General features: G+C 40.4%; 2 protein-coding genes across 3 annotated transcripts in view; both read left to right on the forward strand.

Moving 5' to 3' along the window:
- rabgap1l (RAB GTPase activating protein 1-like) overlaps positions 1 to 27085 on the forward strand; it is a 162980-nt gene that overhangs the window by 57678 nt on the left and 78217 nt on the right. The gene's annotated exons all lie outside the window — the stretch shown is intronic.
- Positions 186 to 5453, forward strand: gpr52 (G protein-coupled receptor 52). Its single transcript, XM_084722223.1, has one exon. It carries the CDS (start codon positions 2012 to 2014, stop codon positions 3128 to 3130), a length of 1119 nt encoding a protein of 372 aa, XP_084578349.1. The 5' UTR covers positions 186 to 2011; the 3' UTR covers positions 3131 to 5453.

The raw sequence follows: 27085 nt of genomic DNA on the forward strand, positions 1-27085 counted from the left end.
TGAGCGAGAAGCTGAGGGAGAGAGCGAGCGAGAAAGAGGGAGGGTTCGTGTATGTGTGTGTGTGTGTGTGTGTGGAAAGAGAGAGATTGAGTGTGCAAGCTAGAGAGATTGTGTGGAGAGGGAGGGAGGGAAGTGTAAGCCAGTCACAGCATCTCTCCTTCTCACTGCACCAGGGCTGAGGGACTCTTCGTCCCCTCGCTTCCCTCGCTGCAGATTTAACTCATTTCCATCAGCGCAGTCACCTTTTTTTCTTGCTTTTTACTTGCCGCTTTTGACAGATGCATTGCATTCATCTCTTTCTGTCTGCCGGGACCTAAGGATTTATTTATCAGAAACGTGGGTTGTCCCGTTTAACGGAATTAAAAGGGGGACGTTTGCAGAGGACAGTGCGTAAAAACTGGGACTCCGACTGGGACTTGATCTTTTCTTTATGTTGCTAGAGTGGATTTCCCTTTTGTTGCGCTGCCAGTGTTTTGTTCAAGGCGACAGACACACTGAGCAAGGAGTTGTAGGACCCCATACCTCTACAACTAAACAGCGCATATTTCAAAGGACTAAGACAAGTTAGAAAATCTATGGTTGCATGAAGCACTTGTGGAGAAGGTGCTCCAGCCTCCTCTGCCAGTGTTTGACAATGTCACAACAAAAATGCAAAGAACAAGTTAATGGGATAAAATAAGTGGATTGCTGATTGATCTCCACACCCCTCTCTGCAAGTGTCTGCCACAGGATTGCTGAGGAGTCGAAGTGAGTGGAGCGCTGAGTTATTCAGCTGGCCTCACGCTGCTCCAAGAGAGTCCTTCCACCTGCTTGCATGGGGGCCTGACATTCAACACTTTCATCTGCTACTGGACTTTTACATTTTTTTGTCTTTTGCAACTTGCAGTCCAGAACACTGAGAGGCAAGTTTGCACATTTTGATTTGAAGTTTAAATCAGAACTCATCTAGACATTTTGACGCACGTAGTTTTTACCTCATTCTGCCTAGGGATGCCTTGTAAACACATTTTCCCCCCAGCGCCATGTGTGCTGAGAGAGCTGTGACATTATCTCCTGCGGAGATCCCCATGTTGTTCTAGCCTGTGTCTGTGTTTTGATTCAGACAATAGCTGGGCATACATGGGCTCCAGACACTGACCAGAGGACCACCAAAATAAGGGAAGCCTGCAGTTACATCGTAAACACTCTAGCACCAATGCACAGTGAAACTTTGGATTGAACTGAAGGGTTGATTTGCAGAGATGGATATAATTTTCCTCTACAGACTTTGGTACACACCAAGAAAGACTCCTAAGAGGATTTTTTCCCATCAGTGGTTACCTAAAATGTATTTTTTGAAAGGTAATTGCACCTACTAAATTTAGCTGATCTGTAGGTGTGAAATAGGAACTATACGCTGCTTATTTGATCTCCTATAAGGATACGTCAAGAGAGAAGAGCACTGAGCTTTCCCTCATACTTTAACCTCTTCATGTGGTGTCCTCCCTCACATCTTCTGTGCTCTTTACCCTTGTGAGGACAGCTTATGCCCTCAGCCTCCCGGTGGCAACCCTCATTAGAATCAGGGGATGAGGCCACAGACTGGCAGGCAAAAGCAGCAGGGAAATTTGCCTTTCGGATAGATGCTGGCCAAAGCATTAATGCTACCCTGCTTTAGGTCTGTTGAAGGAATACAGCATTTTTTCTCTCTACTCCTGACTGTTACCCACCCACTATTTTCACTAACCATGAGTGATTGGAAAAGGAGAGCTAAACGGGTTGTCCTATCCGCCCAGAGGCTATATTGATTTTCCTCCAGTCAGTGTTCATTTGATTGAGACCCAGCTATGTGAGAGTAAGGTGAAAGAGAGAGTGAGTGTGCTAGAGAGAGAGTATTGAGCTCCATTAACTGAAGGAGGCTGCAGACACCCGGTGTAGAGTGGGTGGGGGGCAGACAGTTCTCCAGTTTCAGGCCAGCTGTCTTATGGGTGGCACACCACAAACCTGACCCACCTGGATAGCACCCAGAACAATGAACCAGTCTGAGGTGACAACGGACCCGGTGCTCACTGCCAACAGCAGCCATGGAGACTTCTTTCCTGGCAGGGCCTCCAACCACTCTTGTCCCCTGGGCTGGCGGCTGAATGAAGGCCTAGAGGCTTGCGTCCTGGAGACTGCTGTCATCGTACTTCTGACCGTGCTCATCATTGCAGGGAATCTGACAGTGATTTTTGTTTTCCACTGCGCCCCTCTGCTACACCACTACACCACCAGCTATTTCATCCAGACCATGGCCTATGCTGACCTGCTGGTGGGTCTTAGCTGCTTGGTGCCCACCCTGTCTCTGCTCCACTACCCAGCAGGCGTCCAGGAGCCCATCACATGCCAAGTCTTCAGCTATGTTATCTCTGTTCTGAAGAGTGTTTCAATGGCCTGCTTGGCTTGCATCAGCGTGGACCGCTACCTGGCCATAACTAAACCACTATCTTATAACCAGCTTGTGACGCCATGCCGGCTACGAGGCTGCATCACCCTAATCTGGGTCTACTCTAGCCTGGTTTTCTTGCCGTCCTTCTTTGGATGGGGAAAGCCAGGCTATCATGGAGACATTTTTGAGTGGTGTGCTCAATCTTGGCCCACCTCAGCTCTCTTTACAGGCTTTGTGGTGTGTTTGCTCTATGCACCTGCTGCACTTGTGGTTTGCTTTACTTATTACCATATCTTTCGCATTTGCCAGCAGCACAACAGGGAGATCAGTGAACGGCGGGCACGTTTCCCCAGCCAGGAGATGGAGGCTGGTGAGGGTGGTGGCAGTGGGCATCACGGAGGGCATGGACCAGATCGGCGCTACGCAATGGTGCTCTTCCGGATCACCAGTGTTTTCTATATGCTTTGGCTGCCCTACATAATCTACTTCCTGCTAGAGAGCTCCCATGTGCTGGACAGCCCTGCCCTCTCGTTCATCACCACCTGGCTGGCCATCAGCAACAGCTTTTGCAACTGTGTTATCTACAGCCTGTCTAATAGTGTGTTCCGCCTGGGCATGCGTAGGCTCTCACAGACGATGTGCTCCTTCAGCCACTGTGCAGCAGATGACAGGGACTTTGGGGAACCTAAACCAAGGAAGAGGGCAAACTCGTGCTCCATCTGAAGGGATGACTTTTACAAGATGAGAACACTCCTGGAAACTACGAATGGGAAACATGAATCTTAACAAGCTTAGCAGCTGGTTAACTTTCAGTTAAATTGGCAGGGCTTAACCAAACGGAAAACTGTTTCTGTTGTATCAGTCTGTCAGCTGACACCAGTGACATTACCTTGGTCTCAATAAATAATGGTTTATTGCATTACAAGCTTTTCAAGGAGATAGGTGCTGTGTCTAAACAGAGAGATTTAATGAGACTGGGGCTCTGTGGTTGCTTTTATTGTATGGTTTGTGACTTAGCCGTGGATCACATAAAAAAAAAGGTAGTCCCCTTGTGGCTTAGTCTTTACATTTCACTGTACGTCATCAGCCAGGTCAGACATTAGTGAGCAGATAAAACTGTAAACTCACAAATATTTCCTGAGAAATCAAATGTGACCACACTATTTCATACCTGTAACATTTTGTTAGTGGTTGTGAAATGGATCAACCTTATATCCGATGTCTCTGTACTTTGTGACTGTCATTAGCACAGACAAAGTAACCTACAGTTACTTGTGCTCACAAACCTGTTTAAAGGTTCTGAAAGGATATTTGATTTTTTAACTATATAAACACACACAGTTACAATGATGACAGCCACTATGTTGATAAATAACAGATGGCGTACTGACTGTTTCTTTAAGAGGAAAGTGAGCAGTTTGTGCTGAGGTATTTTATGTTGAGTCTGTAAACATGATGTGGGCAGGTGAACTGGAGAGAGATGCAAAAAATAACGTGCTGATGTAATCATCAGGTGTTCTGTCACTTTTTTTTTCTATTAATAGAGTGATTGGCCAAACACTGATCTGTTGCTTGAATAATACACAGCTAATACACAGCACAGCATTATACCAATGACTGCAAGACTATCTTATAAGAGAAGCATTGAAGCCTTTAAATCCCCAAAACAGGAATCGATAAACTTTTCAATTGACTTATCATCATACTAATCTATAACGTGGACAGACAAATTTCAGCACATTTAACAGGATGAGCTGTATCAGATTTGCAGCCGATGACATGCTATTTCCATTGTTTACAAATTTAAATATCAGCTGACTATGGTTGGTCACCAATTGATTGGCACAACCTTAATAAAAAGCACCTTATTTCCTGACTTGAGACAAAGGATGTGTCAGGATGGCAGTGGAGCCTCTATATTGACTATACTGATGCTTTTGAGAGATAACTATCCAGTACAGAGTTTGTTTTTTTGTTTTGTTTTCTCGAAGGTACCCCATTGCGCTTATGAAATGTACCAGGATTCCCACCATGGCATTCGTGATACGGCCGTGTTATGGGTACTCTGCTGAAAGTTTGATGCCTGAGTGCTCATGACTGCCATTTCTAAGAAACAAATAAATACTGGAGGGCCGTGTATACTGGATAGTGAACAAACAAAATTGGCGAAGTGAATGCATTTCATATTATTTTTTAGAATGCAAAAGAAATTAAATTTGTAATATTTTACTTTGGAAACAGAACTCTGTAAATGAGCTGTCTTAAGACCATGGTTACTTTTAGATGCATTTCCACTTGGTTGCTTTTACCCACTCACAAACTTGGCTGTGTCACCTATAGGTAAGAAAAGTGATAGTAGTGGCAGAGTAAATCTGGGGATGTAGCCTGTTTTTGATGTTTAACATCAGTGACACAGATTTCTTTCTAGATTATAGTGGATTTTATTTCCCAGCAGCACTGGTCTGAGGCTCAGGTTAATGTGATCTGATCTGTCTAGAGGTCGCTGTGAGGTTAAAACTTAACTGATCTGAAATTACATGCTCAGTTGTGGTAAAGGTTTAAGGCTATCAGTGGCTTATTTTATGGTGAGTTGTTAGACTATTGGCCGGACAATCCTCATTACGTTTAATCTGTCCCACTCTTTTTCAGCTCTACAGATTATTTTGCACTCCAACTACAGGCCTGGCTGTCTTACAGACTTCTCAGTTCTTTTGTGAAAGAGTACAGTATTTAGTGTGCACTTCTCACAGGGTCAAACATAACTGGGAATCACACTGTAAATTCGGGGAGAAAATAACAGTGAATTGGTATTGAAATTTTCCTTATCGTTTTCCATGATCTTTGTGCCCAAGCAACAGATTTTGTTGCTGGGAAGACCACGTATCTGTGTTAGAAATGGAGTCCTTAATGGATTGTTTGTGGGCTTCATAGGCCTTGTGTCCATATAGTTTTTTTTTTCTTTCTTTCTTCAGGATACCAGTGTCTTTTTCAATTGCTCCCAATTAGCAGAGCATGTCTTCGGCCACCTAGGTGCTGTGCTCTGCTTTTGTGTAGTCATGTTTTGAGTTGAGAATTTTTCAGAAAGGCACTGGTGTCATCACCGTCGCTTTTATTCAGGCAACCAGTCATTTATTATACTTGTCACCCTGGTAACCAAGAAGAGGGAGCCCTGTCTTTTTTCTTCTGATGTGAATTGGTGAGCAGAGACTCAACTCAAGTCTGTGCAGGAGCCCAGTAGGGAAGACATTTTTAAAAATATTTGTGCAGCTGTCAGTGCTTTTGTAGCTTTTAACTGAATCTCTGTGGTTTGAAGTTTAGTTTCTTTAACTGTGTCGCCGTTTGTTCGTTGACCTTTGACGTATATGCTTTATTTTACTTTCAGCTTAGTCATGATTAGGGCTGGGGCAATTCATCAACGCAACTGACGTCATTGATTATGAAAATAGCATAGCATCGGGAAAAAAAAAAACTGCAGAGAGCCAGCTTCACCGTGTGTGTGTGTGTGTTCCTATTCAAACAAAGATGCTACAGTTTAGCTGTCTTTAGCTCCACAAACTGGACGTGACATAACAGGACAAACAAAGTGCTGGAAGTGAAGGACCGAGCAACCTGTCGTCCTCCTCCTGCAGCTGCAGCAGCATTGCCCTGTTTACTCTGTGTCAGAACAAAAGCACCATATACGAGGATTATCAACAGGTGGAACATGTTTGTTAGTAGAAGTCTCTTAAGATTTTAAGATTCTTTTCTAGAAGTCTCTTCATCGCCCTCATATTAAAAGTGGCATCTGCACTGCTGCTGTTAATGTTACATCATGCGTCATCTGACCATGCTATTCTGCTGTTTTGTGCACACTGTTTACTTTATCAGACACATATAAGACAGAAATGGCAGACTTTAAAATATGCCACTATTATCATTATTCTAATGTGCTTTATGAGTCTGTTTTTCAGTATTCTAATTGAACAAAATATTATAATATTAATTAGACAATTGATAAGTATTTTAGGTGAATTAATTGTTTTATCACACTAAAATAATCGATAGATTAATTGATTAATTGAAAAATAATCAACAGATTAATCATTTAAAAAAGTAATAATTAGGTGGAGCTCTAGTCATGTTAAGTTATTGCTGATGAAAACATTTCCTGATTTTGCTGCTTCATAATAAAAGCTTTATGATAACAAAATATCATGGGACCTTTATCCGCGTTATCGCATATCAAAACGCGTATGACACACTTTCGAGCGGGTAGCCCAAATCCAGACCTATGTCACGCAATACTGGACTGCGCAATAATGGCGGCCATAGGAACTTTGAAGATTTTGTTGTTATAGAAACAAAACCCACGTGTTTTTTTTGTGGCACAGATGCTTCATCCCAGCGCTCTGCAGAGCCCTGCCAGCACTTTTCTAGCAGAAAAAAACACTATATGGACACGGGGCCAAGGGGATAGGGAGTTAATGCCATTCTTTTAAAATATTATACTTCTTTTGTTCTTTTACTGTGCACATTCCAGCTTGGTAAAAATCTGAGGACTGTTCCCCAGTGTGGGGCTTTTGATATACAAAGTGCAGATGAACTGTGTTGTTAAAGAATCTAGAGACTGCCTTCGGTTATGATGATTCTCATCCTTTGCTACAGCGCAGTCGTAAAAATCATTCCAGTCAATTAACCTTGTACATTCCCTTGATCACTGGATCAGTGTCAAAGCGTAATTCATTTCACATGAATACAGCCACGTATTATAGCCAATGATTTATACCGACCTCCCAGTTTGCTCATGTAGTAGTGTCATCTGTGGTTTAGGCCTTGCTTGTAGTGTATATACAGTATGTCCATGCTAGAAACCAAGTGACACAGCAAACCCAGCCCCTTGATATTGTAACTGCATTCTATGCTGCTTAACAGTACCCTGTGTATGTCATTTCTCATTTTAAAGCTGCATGAAGTGATTTTTGACTACTAGGGGCAGAAAGGCTCTAAAAAAAATAAGCCTTTAGCTTATCATATTCCAGTGGCATGTTCCAGATCCAGCAGAAACAGAGCTACATGAGCGTTTCTTTCCAGGGTCTTTCTGGCCACCTGATGAATGTAAGAATATTGTTTTGAAGCCAAGGTTTGGTAAATGAACATCTCCAACAGAAAAATATCTGTCTGTTTTGGGCTATCTACTCGGCTTTTCTTTATTTGGCTCTTTGCAGTTTCACATGAGGCAGGTAGCCTACAGTCAACTTGAAAAAAAAATCATGTGCTGGGAGTGGCTGCCCATGGTTGATACTGTTCAGTGCTGGTGTTGTTTTGTTTTGTTGGTTCAGACATGTAAGATAACCATCAGTGAGGTAAAAACAGCTGTGTAAAGCTGCAGTATGGACTGTTGATTCTTAGTGGGATCATCGCCATCATCACCCTTTAACGTAATCAGGAGTTGTTTGATTCAGTGTTAGAATAAAATATATTGCTTTATGCAGCTTTAATGCATTACAGATTGTTCTGTATACGTGCCTAAAGATGTATTTTGTAGGAAAAGTGAGAAAAAAAAAAGATGTCGAGAAGTAATTATTGTTACATGGACATGCTGCACTTTTTAAAAAGACATTTTCCAGCTACATGAACATAACTCGTGACCATGTGCACATCTGAAGGTACATTGTCATTGGACAGTTTTCGATGACTTTGTGATAAGTTCAGAAGGGTTTCCACTTGAACTAAGAACGGGCCGAGTCATTCATTCATCACAGTCGATCTGATTCTGCCTTCAAGTGAGTACATGTTCTACTATCTGACGTCTACATCATATCTGTAAGATAAGAGGAGACAGCAGATTTGTCTTGTGAATTCTCCTTCTATAGCCATATGACCTGGCTTATATGAGGAATAACAGTAGGGAACCACAGTATAGTCGTGTCAAATATTAGACTTACGATAATATTTTTTTAATTTTGATAGCTTGTGTTTTTGGTGCTCCTTTGGAGCATAGTGCAGTGGGGTAGTAGAGAAATTTATAGGATCTGAATTAGTGCTGTATTATCTTCACAACGTGGTGACAAACAACAACAACATATAAGACAAGACAAAGCAAAATTCTTTACTCGCCTAAAATAAAATAGCTCAGTTGTTACCATATAATGTACAAGTTGGAATATTCCATTCAAGTGGTCAGAAGCTACACAAATATTCATTCTTTTCATGGGCTTTTTTTTCTAGTGGGTTTGTGTGAAATGCACATGTCCGGGCTCAAGATTTCAAAAATCCAAGAGCCCCTGAATGAATATTTAGAAAATAAATTGTTGATATATGTCTGTATTACACTGACCAAACTGAAGTGGTAGAAAATCAAAACTGTTATCTTGTTCAAACAAGTCGTCTTACTTTTCAAGTGCATTGATCGGGGCTTTTAGTAAAAAGAGTTAATTAATTACAGAGTAATATGTATTTATTTATTAAGTTATGTTTAAACCTTTACACGATATACTGTATATGAGTATACTGTATATAAAGTGTGTGTGTCTGTTTTTAATCTGCTGTACAGCCAAAAAAATCAGACAAATTCTGACAAAGGTATGGCACACTCATTTGTGTTAAATCAACTAGGCTGCTGATGTTTTGAGTAGGAGGCAGAGTGTGTTAAATTACACAGTATCTATTTTTTTATTTTGAAATTTTGTCAAAGGCTATGGTTTTGTTGTTGCTGCCAACCCAATAAAGGTGAAAATAGTAGACATTAACGTCTGTGTAGTTGCTTTTGTGAAATGTGTGTGTTTCTGTAGCAGCAGTCAGCAGTTAGCCAACTTTCATTCATAGCCAGTGGAGCTCTCCAGAGTTACCCTCACATTTCCTCTGCTTGGCACCTATTTTAAGGAGTAATGAAGAGCGGTGAGATGTGGGCTGGTGTGCGGCTGCCAGTTTGAGTCCCTAGACTTGATCGGATCAGTACAATTAGCTAACGCCTGCCTCAGCAAACATTGTTAAGGTGCACTTGAGAAAGGCGATCAGATATGGAGGAAAGTGGTTTGATATACAGCACCAGTTGCTTCTGAAATGTAATAAATGTACAGTATACAGTAATAATCACAAGATATCATAAGATATGACTCTTTTTTCTTTTTCTTTTGTTTGACGATTCCTGAATCGACACTTTGGATAGCTGAATCCTTTTTTTTAAATATACAAATAACTACTGCTCAGATTGATTCTACCACATAATTGGAATTCCCATTAACCTGCTAACAGAAATTAGCAATCACACAAATAAGATCAACATTTCCATGGAGGCCTCTCACCACTGCCACACCTAAACACACATCTATAGCTGCCAGTAGTCCCCCTTAGGATGCTGATTTGCTGCACCACTTTTGGTGCGGTCAGAAACTGATAAATTGAAGCCTGGCAAGATTGATTCTCATGTGATTTCTTGATCTCTCCAAGTAAAGCCTGATAAATAAAATCAGAGAAATGACCACTGCACTGCAGTTCAGAGGAAAATATTGTATGTTTTTCTCCACTAAATTTCACTAGTTAGTTCAGATTAAGAATATTAGATTTAAACATCTGATAAGCTAAAAAAAAATGCATGAAACATTTTTGGCTTAAAAATCAGTGCTGAGCCCCTTGTCATGTTTCAGATGTCTATGAATTGCTGTGTGTTGCATTAAAGACACATTTCCATGCTGAACTTTTCACGTTTTTATTTAAGTAACTGTTCGAGGCCCAAAGATGCCAACATATCCAGTATTTCACAAAAAAGCAAAGACTAGACAAAAGTCTAAGGAATGAAAATAGAGTTGAGTTGTGTATCAGCACTTGCATACTTCTTTCCTTTCCCTTTAATCATTACACGATCCCTCAGATTTATCAAGTGACTCTTTAAAGGGTCCCGACCCTACACTTAGTAGTAAAATTCGGTATTACTGGTTCAGTATTTGGCTTAATATCAAACTGGTTTTATTTTTTTGTTTTACATCAGCCCAACCCTACTATATATTTGGTACATATGGTACATTCTTGGCTCCAGAGGATGAATCCTAATGAACTGATACCTTGCAGACATTTAGCTAAAAGCACCAGTGTGCTTAAGTACAGCTTCCCAGAGCCACTAGAGTGGCTGTAGCCTCAGTCTTGTTAATGGATAAATAAATGTTTAAAAATGTTTAACACTGCACATTACATACTGTAAGACCACAGAATCAGCTCCCCCTAGATCAACACCTGTCAGCGATCGGGCCACCGTCACAGCCCAGCATTTTCAAAGACTGACTGAGGCCATACAAGATGTATGAGGGTGTGCTGGTGTGTGGGTGTATGAGTGTGTCCTCCTTATACCATCAAAGGCTTTTGGTGGGCGCCGCAAGGCTCCACCATTAAGCACAAAGAGGCAGGAACTGGCTTCCCCTCCAATTATGACATCCCCACCTCAAAAGAGGGTCAGGTGGTCCTTTCTCAATCAGGACGGAAAGAGGAGGAGGAAAGTGGCAGGGTGGAAAGGGAAAGAGGAAGTGAGGAGAGTGCTGCCATTTGTGGAAATAAAAGGGAATTCCTGATATAGTGTGGGCCATGAATATTGAGCAGGCCTGGACCGGGAAGCTGCTCTTCTTTTGGCTGAATAGTCAGTGCAGATGAAATGCTTTTTGGTAGGAAGAGCAAATACAACATTTGTTCCAAAACCAGATATCAAACATAAGAACAAAACTGGTACAGCGTCCAAAAACTGTCTCCTCTGCAACCTTTTTTGATTCAATGGGCATTTTTCATTGCACTGTGCTTAAAGGTGCAGTAAATAATTCTGGAAGAAGATAATTTACAATGCTATAGATAACAATTTCAGAATGATTCCCTTGTGCTGACATACATGTAACCTTTGTGTTGATATAAAAACTACTATGAATTGTGTTATTCTATTTTTTTTAATTCTAGATATATATAATTATAAAAAAAAATACAAGTGATAGTTTACTATTTCAGTGACCTGATGAAATTTTGGATTTTACATACATAAATAAAGAATGGTATGGGCATCAGCCCCAAAAATCTGGTATTTGTCGGGTTCTAGTCTTATATAAAGGTGTATAAATACGTTGTTTTTATGTTTGTTTGTTTTATTTTGTGTTGCAAATGTCATTTGTATATGAAAATAAAACTATCCTAGACTAATAACCTTTAATAAACTTACTGAAATAGATTTTAACAGCATTTTAGAAAGAAGTGTGAAGCTGCTTATATCCTCTTAATCACTGTTCTTCATCCTCTCTTTTTGCTCCCTATTTCTTTCCTTTCCCTAACCCTCCTTCTCCTACCACTTAAATAACCCCCTGCCTCCCTTTCTCCCCTTCCTCCCTCCTCATCATCTTTTTCTCTATCATGTTGCTCTTCTCATTCAGGAAGTTTAGCTAACCGCTTCACCTATGCAGCCATCTGTTCTTACATCTTACTTTACTTTCAATCTTCCTCCAATACCTGCTCCATCTCCTCTTGTCCGTCTCTCCATTAAACTGCTCGGTGAAGACGATGGGGTTATAGCTGTTCGAAGCTCGTCTGCAGTCTAAGTGAGTGCATGAATTTCAAAAGCCAATTTAACACCAAGAACAAAGGATCAGGCTCTATAATGAGGATATTGTTCACAATGAGAGAGGAAATGATGATGTACATTAACTAAAGGAAAGGCTACCGGAGTTCTTACCCAGCAAATGCCACGTGGTCAGCCATCTGCTGAATCAAAGGAAACTTTAAGTTTAAATTAAATTGCCTGTAGCCATGTAACCTCAGGCTTATCTGCTAATTTGATATTATCACAATACTTGGGTGCCAGTTCGATATGTATTGCGATTCTTAAATATTGGAATTCTTTAAGTATTGAGACTTGATTTGATCATATTTCATCGTTGCTGTCGTATTGCGTCATTGCTATACTGCATATAAAAGTAGTAATACAATACTTTTTGAAATAAAGTGCCACATGTAGCTGTTCCTGCTCATCAAGTAGTGAACAATAAATAAACTAGAAAATGTAAATATAGGTGCTGCCATCTCCTGGCACACTGTCACTTCCAGGTAGTAGTGCTTGGGAGTTGGGAATTTTGACTTTGAGTTTTGACCCTTTTCAGTTGCTGTAGCTGGTCCGCGTAGAGTGTTGAAGCCAGAGTAGCAGATTGAGTTAGCAAAGTGAAGTCGGGATGTACTATATGCCTGATGGTATGAGCACATACGTTGTTTTAGGCAATTTTTATTTTGTTTTAACCATCTGAAGTGAAATGCATCTGTTTATAGAGGTAGTACAGGGCTGCCAACTCTAACTGAGAATTGAGCATGAGAATTATGCAAGTGACACATATCACACACTCTCATGCCACACATGCCTTTTTCCTCACACTAACTACGCTTCCTCTAATGTTTGTTTTTTTCCCAAAGTTAAGGCCGTCTGAGGTGCAGAGCATAGAAGGTAAAGGCAACACTTTCCACTGAAAGCGTGCAAAAACAAATCATTGTAATGCAACTTCTGGTGGAGCAGCCAATAATGGTTTTGCGTGTGAGCAACTTACCCCGCAGAGCATTAGTAGAACAAGGCTGAGAGACTGCACATTGTTTGCGCTGCGCGTCTCACTACATCTGCGTATCCAGCGGGTAAGCATCCTCATCACTGAATAACTTATCTCTATGGGGCAAGTGTTGCCTTTTGTCATGAGTGTGTGTGGGCAGTAGGGGTGACTCATGGATTTCAATCACTGACTTCAGTCATGTTAATTTGATTGGTATGCAATGGCAGTGGTGGAAGTACTCAGATCATTCTACTTAAGTAAAATACAAATAGAATACCACAATACTCTGTTAAGTAAAAGAAAAGTATCACTAGCTAAAGTACTTAAAGCATCTAAAATAAAAATACTCATTCTTAAAAACTGTCTCCTATGACTGACATGCATTATATTAAATTGTTCATTATATCATCAATTATCATATCATCAATGATGATAGCAGTATTTTGCTGTTGTAGCTTAAGGTAGAGCTGGTTTAACTCAACTTTTTTTGACTTAATATACAGTTTGTTAAGTGTTTGCAATGTGTCTGCAAAGGAAGTGGTAGTTTATGTTGGTAATTATCATTTTTGTGCTGGTTTATAGTTGTAACCAGGAGTGAGGTGGCTGTTACATTTCTTGAACCCAGCTATATTTTGTAACAGTGTTCTGAATCTGGGTCCAGCTTTGACCCATGCTTAAGTGTTCAAGTCATCAAGAGTTAGAAAAGACAATTGAGTTACTAATATCACGCTGATTTAAAGATTATTTTGGGGGCATTTTTGCATTTATTTAGTAGGAACAGCTGTAGATACAACAGGAAAGAGGTAGAGAGAGAAAGTAGCGCAGCAAATGGGCTGCAGGGGGGAGTCGAACCCTAACCCACTGCAGAGGACTGATAGCCTCAGTACATGGGGCACATGCTCTACCAAGTGAGCCACAGGGACACCCCAGAATCAAGTTAATTTAAGCTTACACATCGGATCAACTTGATTAAACTGGAAACTGACCCAGCCCTAATATATAGGCCTAAATATTCAAAATATCATGGTAATCCATGCAATAGCTTTTGAGACATTTTATTACAAAACATAAATGTAAACCTCATGCTGGAGGTAGAGAATCAAGTCAGAAAGATTCATCCTCTGGAGACCATGAATGCTGTGGTGATCCATTTAATAGCTGTTGAAATATGTTTGTCTGGACCAGAGTGGTTCACGGACCGACTGACAGGCCATCGTTGCCATCCCAAGAGCCTCTGGTATGGGAAAAAAAGCTTGCTCGCTCTTCTTCAGTAACAGCACATGCTCACACTTTCATCATAGCCTTGTACTGGCTGTGTGGGTTTAAAGTCTTTGTTAAAAACATAATGAAGGTCGTTGTTCTGAGAAGACAAGCTCTTATTTTCTCATCTTTACCCAGTTTCCCTTGCTCAGTTAAGATGGATTTTCTGGTTACAGTACAGTTGGCAGTGGTGCTCTGGGATGTTTGCATGATGCTCTAGAGTGTCCCACTGCTCAGTGTTTAATGCCATCTTTGCTGTGGTCTGAATGTGCAGAAAGTTGTCAGTTTAATCAAATACAAAAACTCACAGAATTTCAAGTATACTTTTGTGGAAAAAGTGTCCCAAAAGTTTCATGCACTCCATGGCTATGACGTGATGCAGCGCTTTCCTGGAAAAACGGTTCTTTATCACGGCATTTCACACACTTATATGTAATCAAAAATACCTGCAGTTTCATGAGAATACTGTAAGAGCCTCTTAGCAGAGTATAGACTTGAGATTTTATCACATCACAGTATCTTTTATTTTATAGATGTCACTGTCTTTCTAAATGACATTGTTGCTAAGAGGTTACATTGTCCAGTAGCAAAATGGCTGCAGATTCAATTCACAGAATGAACCTGAATTGAATCCTGTCAAAGTGCCCCAGAACAATAAATGGAGCACTTACCTGCCCACTCATTGCGGGGTGCCTTGGGTAGGAACATTGGACAATGCCTAAAATGTGGAATCACGGGAAGTCTTCATCAGCTGCTTTTCAGAGTTCAGTGTTTCCATTTCACCTCTGGACCTGATGAGTGCCGTAGGGAGGCCTTCTATCCATCAGTGGCCACTTGACTGAGAGCTTTCACTTCCATCTTTTCTTAGTGCCTCAACTTTCACAAGTGAGCGCATTGGTTTCACTGGTTTCAAGTAATGCTCAGCATTCCACTTTCAGTTTGAAAAGTCTGATTCTGCAAGTTTTCACTTATTGTCCTTTTAGTCTCTGTTGCATCATTGCTCTCTCTTTTTGTCTTGAGTAATGCTGACTCCAAAACTGAGAAACCACTTTGTAAAATCCCACCTCGCCCTTGAGCACCATAGCATCTCCATGGCTAGCGGCAACTATGAAAACCAATTTAGGTCAGGGTTGTTATTTGTGATGGGACCACATTGGCTTTGTTGCTGATTTGGCTGTTAATGCCTTGATCTGCTTGGTCAGGAAGATTTTTCAGTGGTGATAAGGTTGCATGGGTTATTTTTAACTTAATAAGGAATATTTCTTGTATTTGCCCTTGACCTTTAAGGAACACTCTGGTATATTTCAACCCAGCCTATTTGAGTTGCAGAATACTGTACAGTTTTCCTATATACTTCAAGGCTTTCTTGAAGTTTGATCAACATATATAATAATAAGCTGAACAGATCAGTCTCTCAGAGTTTTCTAGTGAAGCATGAATTTTACATGAATCATTTTAAACTCCTGTCTTTGGGTTTGACTGAAAGCAATCATTGAAAGTAACCCCTGAAAATGCCAGTTATGATAACTGTATAGTGATTTAAAACTAGCTAACTAGTCACAGTGGCCCCATCATGGTAAATACATCAGCAAGGCGATTTAAGGTGAAAATCTCTCTTCATACATTAATCACTGTTTGTAGAGCAGCTGCCAATGTTGAGGTGAACAACCTGAATGATTTTTTTTTTACTTGGTCATACTGATGGGAAGCTACATGTCTCCTAAGTGTTACATATTTAAAAAGCAGAACTGAAATATTAAACAAGAATCTGACAGAACAGAAATATAGATTGACAGCACCCACATCAGGAGCAACTAGTTATTGATTGACTTGAACCACTGCAATGATCATTAAATCTGTAATTGATAAACTGCCAGTGGTGATCTACCTATCCTCCGATCTCTCCATGCCTTATTGTCAGAGGCACTGAATATTTTAACACCAGTAAAGCTGTTTTTTCATATGAACCCTGTGCCCTTTCACACATGTAGCACACAACAGGAAATTGTCCGTGTCAGATGCGTTCTCCTCTACTGGAAATACTCTGTTTTGTTTAGGCGAGTGTCGGTGCTTGGATAGAGTGTATAGGAGGCAGATCATGATGCAAAAAGTATGCTGTGGAAATCACAGTGTTTTGTTTTGTTGTTTGTACTCTTCCAGTTTTGCACCAGTCGCGTGATAGAAGCATCATCAACATGTGGACTCGCTTGCTGTGAATTCTGTGGACAATGACCTGCTCTATTGGGTCAATCAGACATTACACAGGCAAAAACGTTTTGCCCTATATTCAGTTGAATACAATACAAAGGCAAGATATTTATTGTTCAAACTGATAAACGTATTTGCTTGTATTTAAATGTACACTTATTCTGAATTTGATGTCTGCATTTGATGTCTTTTTAAAAAACACTGTAATCTTTTGTGTACTGAGGATACAAATTGTTGAGTTTGAAAGAAAAATTCTTTCCCATTTTTGCTCGATATATGCCTTTAGGTGCTCAACAGTCTAGGATCTATTTTGTGCTTCATAATGCACCGCACATTTTCAATGTGAGACAGGTCTGGACTGTAGACAAGCCAGTCTAGTACCTGAACTCGTTTACTATGAAGCCACTCTGCTGTAACATGCAGAATGCATCTTTTCAGTGTCTCACTGAAATAAGAAGGGACGTCCCTGAAAAAGACATTGTCTGGATGGCAGCATATGTTGCTCCAAAACCTTTATGTAACATGCAGCTTTAACAGGGCCATTAGCCACGATGCCATGGACACCTTCTGTCAGTCAGCCTCATGGAAAGTTGTCTGCATTGTGCTGCATTGATGTTCATATATGGCTTTCATTTTGCATGGCCAAGCCTTAACTTGCATTTGCAGATGTAGTGATGAGGTGTGTTTACTAACAGCAATTTTTCAACGAGTTTCAAAGCACATGTAGTATTACACTGTATACAATCATATGGGTTTTTAATACAGTGATGCTGAGGGAGCGAAAGTCACAGGCATTCAATGTTGGTTTTCAACTTTTCCCCTAATATCCAGAGATTTATCTAGATTCTCTAAATCTTTTAATGATATTGTGGATTCCAAATGGTGAATTCTTAAATTTCTTGAAATTGTATATTGAGAAACACTGTTGTGAAACTGTTGGACTATAATTGGTCACACAGTTTTTCACAAAATGGTGAATCTCACACCACCCTTGCTTGTCCAAGGCTTGTCAAATGTTTTTTTCAGCATTCTGCACCTTTCCCAGTTTATTGTTGGTGCTGTTCCAACTTTTTTGGAACACATGGCAGGCATCTCTCGCCCAATGTCAGCTGATGGATAGACATGGCAGGCATCAAATTTAAAATGAGTGTACAATGTTTATTTATTTATGTATATTCCCAAATACAAGTTGAACAAGTTTAAACATTAAACATGTTGTTTTTGTTCTGTTTCAGCTGAATAGAGCTCAAAAATGATTTGCAAATCATCAAATTCCATTTTATTAGCATTTTAAACAGCATCCCAACTTTTTTTTCAAATTGGGGTTGTAATATACAAATTAATATCTTTATAATTAACTTATATCATTAAACATTTGTTGCAGCTTTTTAAGTAATGATGAATCACTTCTGTCAGAGTTTATAAATGTGAACGTGCCAAATTCTTTGCTTTCATGTGTGAAAGCATTTCTGTTTTTTCAGCTTGCTTCAGGCTGTGATTGATCTCCGTCTCTCTTCTTCCATGGTCAACATTGTTAGACAACTGAGCTCGTAACAACTGGCACTTTGAACTGCAGACATTCTTTCTCCTGTTCGAAAATGATTTTATTGTGACAGAATGGAGCTCATTAAAGTGTTGGCTTTGGAGCTGCTTCAATCCACTTTCCTGAATGCTGTACTAACGGAACCTTTTAAAGGTTTTTTTTTTATTATTTCTTTTCTCTTCATCCTTTCTAATTTGATTTAGCACAGTTTGCACCAATATTCTTGCTCTAGCTATTCATACATAGAGGACAAAGACAAGCACCTTGACAGACAGTGGAGGACAAACCTGTTTTTTACTGTTAACCTCCCTGCAGACCTCAGGTACTGAAGCTCTGCCAGCAGATGTACAGCCAGCTTCTCTAATTCTCTCTCAGGGCATTTTAGCTGAATTAAATACCATAAGACAGTCAAATTACCCCCTTGGCTCCTTAGCATATTTCCTCCCTCCTCCTACCTCCCCTCTTTTGCTCTCCCTTTCTCCCTCTCTCTGTCCTCAGGCAGTGTTTCCCATAGAAGCACACCAGGCCTGACTGTGTTCAGCAGTTATTTAGTAGTGATGGTCCAGCAGCTCGCCTCAGGCCATCGTTGATATGGCTAGTTCCTCCTCTGTGGCATTTAGCCTTGCTGCTGCTGCCAAGGCGGGAGGAGGGGAGTGAATGAATGGAAAGACAAAACTAAAATATAGCTGCGTTGGGAGTTTACCGGGCTGTTTGACCAGTGTGTCATTTTCTCTGTCAGTCAGTCAATCTGTCAGTTTTATCAATGGCTAGATTCACCAGCCAGTCAGATAATATGCTGAGGGAAAAAAGGAAAGAAAATGAACATTTTTTAACTGAAATCGCATCAAACCTCAAGAAGTGGCCCGTCTTTATTAATTGTTTAGATCTGTTTCGATCTGATCTGTTTAGAATTGAGGTTGTGCTGTGGGTTTCCAGCCTCTGATTCTGTTTCTGTGTTAGCGACCACGATTACCTAGCCTATCAAGTTACCGTTTATAAAATAAAGGATTTGCAGTCAACCAATATGAAGATATGCTTGTACCCTGTAGTTGGAGCAATGCTTCTGCTGTGTGTGCGCTGATGTGTGCTTTGCCCCTTTCCCTTTGCAAGGGGCTATTAACTGTTAAAACTGAAACTACTTCATTTTTCTTCGTTTTTCAATATTTGAAGGTCCTGTTTTTAAGTTTTACTGTGATCTATTGGCAGAATTAGGAAGAAATGAAATCAAATACTCATAAGTATGTTTTTGTTAATGTATCATCACCAGAAGATAAGAATCGTTGTGTTTTCATTACCTTAGAATAAGCTGTTTATATCTGCAGAGGTTGCGGGTCCTCCTCCATGGAGGCGGCCATGTTGTAGCTTCTACAGTTTCATCAGTAGCCCAGAACGGACAAACCCAGTACTGGCTGTGGATACGGCCTTTTACATTTTTCGTGAGTTTCACAGCCACCGTGGGTTCTCCTGCGCGCTTGGAAGGGGAGGGTGTGGCAAGATGTTTGCTTTTTGAAAGCTCACTGCTAGATGCCTCTTAATCCTACACACTTGTCCTTTAACTTCATATTAGGCTTGCATATTTTGTGATGAAATTACTGCCATGTCTTTGTTTTTTTTTGGCATTATTTTACTGTGCTCAGGATATTTTACCAACCCAAATCACTGGTAGTTGATGACCTGATGCGGTTATGAACAGCTAGGACAAATCCTACTGACTCTATCCTTAAATTCTATTATTAAATATTATTATATCACTATTAAAGTCTAAGTATTAGAAGTATTAATTAATGATTTGGGATCAGTTTCACAAAGGCCATGTTTCCTAATGTGTGTACATACAATGTACGTTTAACCTTTGGTTGCATTTAATATAAACTAAAAATTCGGAATTTTCTCCACATTTAGTTTAATATTAGATTTCTGATCAGCTGTACTCTCTCTGTGCATGTAATGATGAGACTGCCATCTCTCCAGTGCCACATCCCTGGTTACAGTTGAGTGTCTCCATTGTCTCTCCGGTTCTTCCTAACCGAACATCAGGACTTGAGAGGTGCAGTGTCGCTATGGAAACCCTGAGCTGACTCTGAAGAAGCAACAAGGTTTCACAGAGTTTATTTGAAGTTTAAAAATAGGTCGCAATTAAAATGGATGTTAGCATTGGCTCCAAAATAGCAACCTCTTCATTATTCATTCATGTGCGCTTTTATTTTGAAGATGCAGGAGAAGGAAAATGCAGGCAGAAAAGGAGGTCTAAATCCATGTGTGTTGATGTGTGTGTGTGCTGTGCCCACATCTCTGCACTGTATTACAGGCTGTTTCTCTCACACAAAAACAACAAGTGGATTGAAAAACACAAAGACCTGCCTGCACATGCAACAATTCACAGAACTTTATACACATCCCTACCCAAGTCTGTCCATCTTCTCTCATAGAGCAACCCGCTGAGTGTCTGACCCTCCACTCCCTCCACCTCTACCATCCCTCTGGGTCGTCTGTCCTCACATAACAGAGACTCAACTCATAACCTCCAGTAAAAACCACAACACGCAGAAAATGTCAGATATCTGGGGGGATGCACTTTATCCACTGACCTCTCTGGATGGTGCTGTGTGTGTGTGTGTGTGTGTGTGTGTGTGTGTGTGTGTGTGTGTGTGTGTGTGTGTGTGTGTGTGTATGTGTGTGTCAGTGTGTGTGTGTGTGTGCATGTTTGCGTGTGTGTTTGTAAGAGAGTGGAGGGCATCTCATCCTGCTCCAGCACCAAATTGTTCCCTTCCAAATGCAGACTGGAACAGTACAGCAAGTTTTTTTTGTGCAGTTCGGCATGCATTTTTTTTAAAAATCATTTTGCAAAAGCAACCCAAATTTCATTAGCACACATAATACTAATAAATATACGAGGAATACTGTCAGGTACACGTGTTATTTTCACAGTGAATAAACTGTAACACTGCACTCAAACAGAACACAAAGATTTTCATTAATGCTGGAGAAATATGTGGATCAGAGAGAGGGGCACAGTGTCAGTGCCAACCAGGATGAGGTGGTGACTTGTGGAGGAAATTCAACTAATAACATAAAAAAAAACCCTTTGTCATCTTGGTTTCCAAAGTGGAAAAGAGGCTTCCCAGAGCTCTTAGCTTCATTTTAGAGTGGCAACTAGTGACTCATCATCTTTTAATCATTATTGATTGATTAATTGTCAATTAATCTGTTGATCATTTCTCAATTATCTGATTGGTTGTTTGGTCCATAAAATGTTAGAAAAAAATTATGATCACTGTTTTAGTATTTAAATGAGCAAATGATTGGCATTTTTGCTTGATAAATGACTTAATCCATTGTCAATATTGGGGGTAACACATTACAAAGTAGTGTGGTAAAATATTACTTTTTTGTTGTAATAAGCAACTTAACGTGTTAGTTACTCTGCAAGAAGTACCAGGTACCTGGACCTGTCACCAGAGGAGACTCTGAGGGTGACTTTTTTCATTTGACACAGAGGATTGACAAAACCTGTGGTCTCAACACTGAAATCACAGAGTACCTCAAATAGAGTCTTGAGATGGGTGTATTGAACAAGTTTCCCATGATTAAAACTTTCTTTGTGCCAATACTCCAACACCATCCAGTCCAGTGTGCCTGTGGAGAGGCTTTTTAGCCTTGGAAGTCTCATCAGTTGTGTTGTACTGCTGCCCAGTTTGCTGCCAGATTGTCAGGACAATATAAGTAACGTACAAGAAATTGCAAAAGGGTTATCCTTTTTGGTAACATAAAAGTACTTGAACAAGTTACTTTTGTCAGTATGTAGTAATCCTGTATTGTAAAGAGTTGCTTTTGAAAGCAGTTGTCCCCGATACTGACTATCAATAATTTTAATTTATTTTCTGACAACTAGCTAATCTTTTTAGCAGATGTTGGGCAAAACTACTAATACTAGTTACAGCTCTGTTACCCCTCAGCTGTCTGGTGTGTCAAGTGTTTTCTCCAACCTGCTGTCTTGTCACCAATGTCAGTGCAAGCAAAATGAGAAATTTTGCTTTTTTGCTTTCCATCTGAACACTGTGTCTGCACTCCCAACTCGGCTTATTGAAATGCAGAACCAGCCGGACCATTAAAATGCCACGGCAGCGATACAGAGACAGATGAATTTGCAATCTGCCAGGCGGGCCAGCTGTTGCCCCCCCACTACCCGCAACCCTCCAGGGAAGCCTCTAGAAACTTCCTCGCCAGCAACCAAGGACAAAGGCCTCAGGGGGAGCTGGTTTTTAATTACCGGGCTGCCGTCCTCGGAATATCACACCAGTAGATTATCTCGCTGTGTCCCACTGAAATGAAGAGAAATGAGGAGTGTTTTGGGGAGCCAGGTGTGTCAGCAGAGAGGGGTGGTGTCATCGTAGCGTTCTGCTGTCTGACTTTGTTATGACTAGAGGCTAGACTTTCAAGTTATAATACAGTCTTTGATTTTTGTCTGACATATTTTCAAAATTAGCACCTTTTGGAATCCAGAGAACGAGAGGACCAAAGCTTTTTTCAGTTTCCTTCATTAAACTGGCATTTTGGGAGTTTCTTAAGAAGACTCAGCCTTTTAATCCCAAGACCTGTTATGTTAAGAGCTGCAAACTCACCTAAATCCCCAAAGTGGAACTTTAATCTTATGTTTGAACAGATGTCAGACAAAACAGACGACACAGTTTAAATGAAGTTTAAAATTTTATTGGCAGATTAGCAACTTATACTAGAAATTTTTTATACCCTCTGCAGCTTCAGGGTTTTTTCCCCTCAAACCATTAATTTTTTAAGGAAGCCACAAGGTGTCTTATTGGAAAATAATGGCAGACCTTTGAATTGCCTAGAAAGCATTTTATATTTAAGGAAAGGAGAGGTTTGCTGAGCATGCATTTTTTTCTCTTTCAAAGCACCTCCCTTCATAGCCACACAATTCCACTGATCATCAACCTCGCAGATAAGCCTAGTATGTTTTCCCCTATTCATCATGTTTTGCAAAAAGCAGATTAGAGCCATGTAGTATGAGACTTGTTCCTAGTGGTCAAATATGCAAACATTCAGCAAACATTACAGATGTAAAAAAGTGGCAGTATAAAATACTAGTCAGAAAATACTGCTGACATTGGAAGGTCATTGCAAGACCAATATGGGTTTTTCACTGGCTTATGTCGATATTGTGAGAGCAGGGTGGCTGATGGCCAATATGTTTAATTCCTTTATTCCGTGCACATTACAATCTAATACACATATCCATTAACATGTCATTTTAGATGTTTTGTTTTTAATTAATGAACTATAAAAATACATTTGGTTATACTGTAGATTTCAGATGTTATTTAAAAGAGAACAGGGTACAGTATGTCAAAAGCAGCATCATTCAACTGTATTTTTCTACATGTTATAATTTTATATATGTTTAACTCTAGCCAGTAACCATTTTAGATGAGATTTGCTGTGATAGTGACTGAGGAAATTTAGGAAAACAAACAGACAAGGCTGTCTGCAGATGTCTGTGAACATTTTTGTTTATTGGCCAAGAGAGTGAAGGTATTAGCCTGAGAATGCCAGATAATCGGATGTTTAGTCAGCCGACGGATTAATTAGTCTATCACAAACAAGTACAGTATACATGCCTTAACCAGTGTCATTCAAAAACAAAAGCAATTAATCTTTTTTATACATCCTTCCTTCTTTTGTCCCTCCTTTTCTGTTTTTTTGGAGGAATTTTCATAAGGTTTTTCTGATCCAAACACAGCCTGTTTGTCACTTTCAATACTGGCCTCCCTTTGAGGGAGCAGCCATCTATCCAAAAGATGAAGAGGCTAGCTAATATTCTGGCTGTCAGTCATTCTGCTACCAGTCTCATCTTGCTCTCCCCTTGTACCATCCTGCCTCCTGCTACTCATATGTCCATCCTTTCATATTTGTACTTTACATTCTACTATCCCATCTGTTCTTTTTCTCTCTCTCTCTTTTTCCGTTTATATGCTCACCATTTTTTTTTTCATGTCTTATCACTCACTGTTTTTAATGTGTAAATGTGTTGGATGTCTGCAAATAAGAAACGCTAAAATTTCACATTGAAGCGGAAATTTTCTCTCAACCAGTTTTGAGACTTCATGTGGACTCTTGCCTGGAGGAGCTGCAGGGTGCTGCCCTGTAACAGACGTGCTCTAATGCACCATCCTGCTGGTTCATCCCAGCCTCTGTTCTCTAACATGACCCGTAATGCACCGCTACTCACTTGCGCTAAAGCCAGGCTCAGACGGCACCACACTTGCTTTTGTTTCCTCATTCCCATCAGAACGAATGGTGTTGAAGTGCATTGGATTTATCCAATTGATCCACTGCTCTGTCAGGGTGAGAAGTGGGATCAAAAGAGCCTTCTGACTGAGAATAGAATCAATAATTAGGTTTGACAGTGTATGGAGATGAGTAACACATAAACAGTACTGTAATGATTTCTCTCATTAGCATTAGGAGTGTGTGTTTCTGTAAAGCGTGCTGTGAAACCTGTCTGGAACTGTTAAACTACCTAGGAGAATTTGACTATTGTTTGATTTAACTGAGAATTTTAGTGACATGGTGTTTGTTAGTGTTTTAAGACTTTTTTTTCAACCCTGACAAAGTTAAGATCCAGGAAAAAAAAACATTGAATAATTAAATTTAAATGGGATGGCTATCTCAAAATATTGAGTTTTTGCCCAAACATTGTCTCTCAGTAGCTGGAGTTCAAAAACCTGTGCAGGTTTAACACTGTTGTGACCCCCCCCCCCATGTGCTTTTTCCTTCAGCTCTGACTGGCCACACACCAGCAGAGTGCCTCCCAATACTGAGAATATTCTAGATAAAGAAGTTCAGCTGGTGTACAGCTGGATGGATTTAGTGGTATTTGTTTGTTGTTGTCCAGAGATATACTGGAATAAATATAGCGTTCATACTGACACAGTAAGCAATAGTGGGATGCCCTTTTGGTTGTGCAATCCTTTGCCACTTCTCATCATGCCCATTCCTGTATTCATAGTAGGGAGATAGACGGTAGGGATAAAACCCTCTATCGGGGTATAGGGTTGGGCAGTGTCTACCAAACTGGCATATGATGATGTCCGCAGTCAGAGATGGCTTTTGGGTCCCAAGGCAAACACAGGCATGGGGCCATATCCCTTGTTCTGAGTTAAACAGTCTCACAGCCTCAGGAAAGAAGCTGTTCTCTAGTCTAGTCATAGGGTATTGGATACTTGTGTGTCTCTTGCCAGATGGCAGCAGGGTTAATAGGCTGTGGCTGGAGTGGGTATTATCTTTTAGTTTTCTATCCCTTCCTCCTTTCTCAGCACTGCTGGTGTAGCTTTGCTTCATTTTGCAGTCTGTTCGCTGTGCTGAGCCATTTCTTTACCCAAGTTGGCTACTGTCTTTCTGAATGATTTCAGCAGTTGAGAGTAAGATTATGGAACAGGCAAAGTTAGAGGGAACGCCCTGAGGCAGTCCTACATATGGATTTTTAGAAAGGAGCCCAAGACAAACCAACATTGTAAATCGATAATAATAAGCACATACGAGTCCTACACTGTAGGTTAATAAGTTGTTTGTGAAGTTAAGCTCCTTATCTTAAAAAAAGCCCACTGCTGCAAAAATACACACTCTGCAATTGGAGTTAACTCACTGCACACCAGACTCCATTAACATATTGCTCAATTGAACTATTATAAACATCTACTCCTTTTGAAACTCTAATTAATGTGAAACCGTAAACTACAGTCATTCTGGCCTGGAATAGAAATTTCAAAGGACACCGCAGTTGTAGCATTGTTGTCAGAGGAGTGAGAACATCAACTAAGCAATTTTCCCTCTGATCTCTGACTATATATCATGGTCATTTTATGATCAATTACAGTGAAAGGGACAGCTAAAAATATTATGGCAAAATCTCATGGTATATATTTTCTTATGGTAGTGAAAACAGTGACAGTCTGTTGTGTTAACAGTCACACCATCAAATTCAAATGGTCCTCTATTTTTGTGCCACAACACTTTCTTTCCAGCTCTGGACTGGCTCATTTTATTCAGTGATCACTGTTTCCCTACAAGTGGCAGTTGCTGGAGTTGTTAAGTAAAACATTTAGGTTTTGTGACTAGCTGTGTTCCCTCTGTAATTATTCTGTACACACAGTTTGACTTTGTACGCAGCAATCTGTCTTCATGGCTGCCTCCAGCGGTTTAACGCTAGCAGCATCCTCTCTGATTGGCTGGTCTGTCACTTCAGGACTTAGCGAGCTCTGAGTGTTCAGCTGTCTGAACCCGGCGTGTTTCACTCCAGCCTCATCGGTTTAGCAAAGCGTGGCTGCCTTTCTGTCAAGGGGCTCACCAGCCGGCACCCGTGGGCCCCTTCCACACCCGGGAGTTACATAACACTGTCAGAAGAGAAGGGTAACTTGAGAGCTCGCTGCTCTCTCCAGAATGGTATAATAAGGAGAAAGAAGGAACTGCTTCTAAGATTCTGCATTTACATTTTTACATGTTAAGCGTTTAACTACCACTTTAATCCAGAGAGGCTGGGAATGTGAGAGCAGGTAGGTGGTTCATTATCTTGCTCAAGGACATTTTGACAGCATTCAGTGCTGTTGATGGACAGAGTGACTCATGCTTCTGAAGCAAAATGATGACATATTCACCTCGTGCTGTGAAGCGCACATAAGTGTTGGCATATTTTTTTTCTGACCTTACTCCAGTTTGTGCATAACATACCTTATGTTAAAAAATGACCCTAGCCTTAATACATACATAAAAACCCCAAAAAGTCGATTTATCTGTCCTCAGTATCAGATGTCTGACTCACTGGGTTGCTGACATCAGATAGAGATACAGATCCTTGCTACTTTTGGCCAGACAGAACTGCCATAGCATCTTTGAGGGAGCAAGGGCTGGTGTACATGGATTAATTTATAGCCTTTAATTGTCCAAACAGACCAACGAAGTAGCGAAGTACTGTAAGTTAACACATCGCCATTACTGCGTTGTGTAGTATGCCTGCGATTAAATGCAAGCTGTCATAAGAAGCATACAGTTTTCTACTTTAACATGTACTTGTTATGTAACATTACTTTTGACAGTGACGCAAAAGATGTCAGGAAGAAC

This window comes from Lutjanus erythropterus, chromosome 7 (genome assembly GCF_056507025.1).
Source record: "Lutjanus erythropterus isolate fLutEry1 chromosome 7, fLutEry1.hap2, whole genome shotgun sequence".
Classification (NCBI taxonomy): domain Eukaryota; kingdom Metazoa; phylum Chordata; class Actinopteri; order Lutjaniformes; family Lutjanidae; genus Lutjanus; species Lutjanus erythropterus.

Bases quoted from the DNA above. Each gene is read 5' to 3' on its own strand.
- gpr52 (XM_084722223.1), top strand. From the start codon at position 2,012: ATGAACCAGTCTGAGGTGACAACGGACCCGGTGCTCACTGCCAACAGC.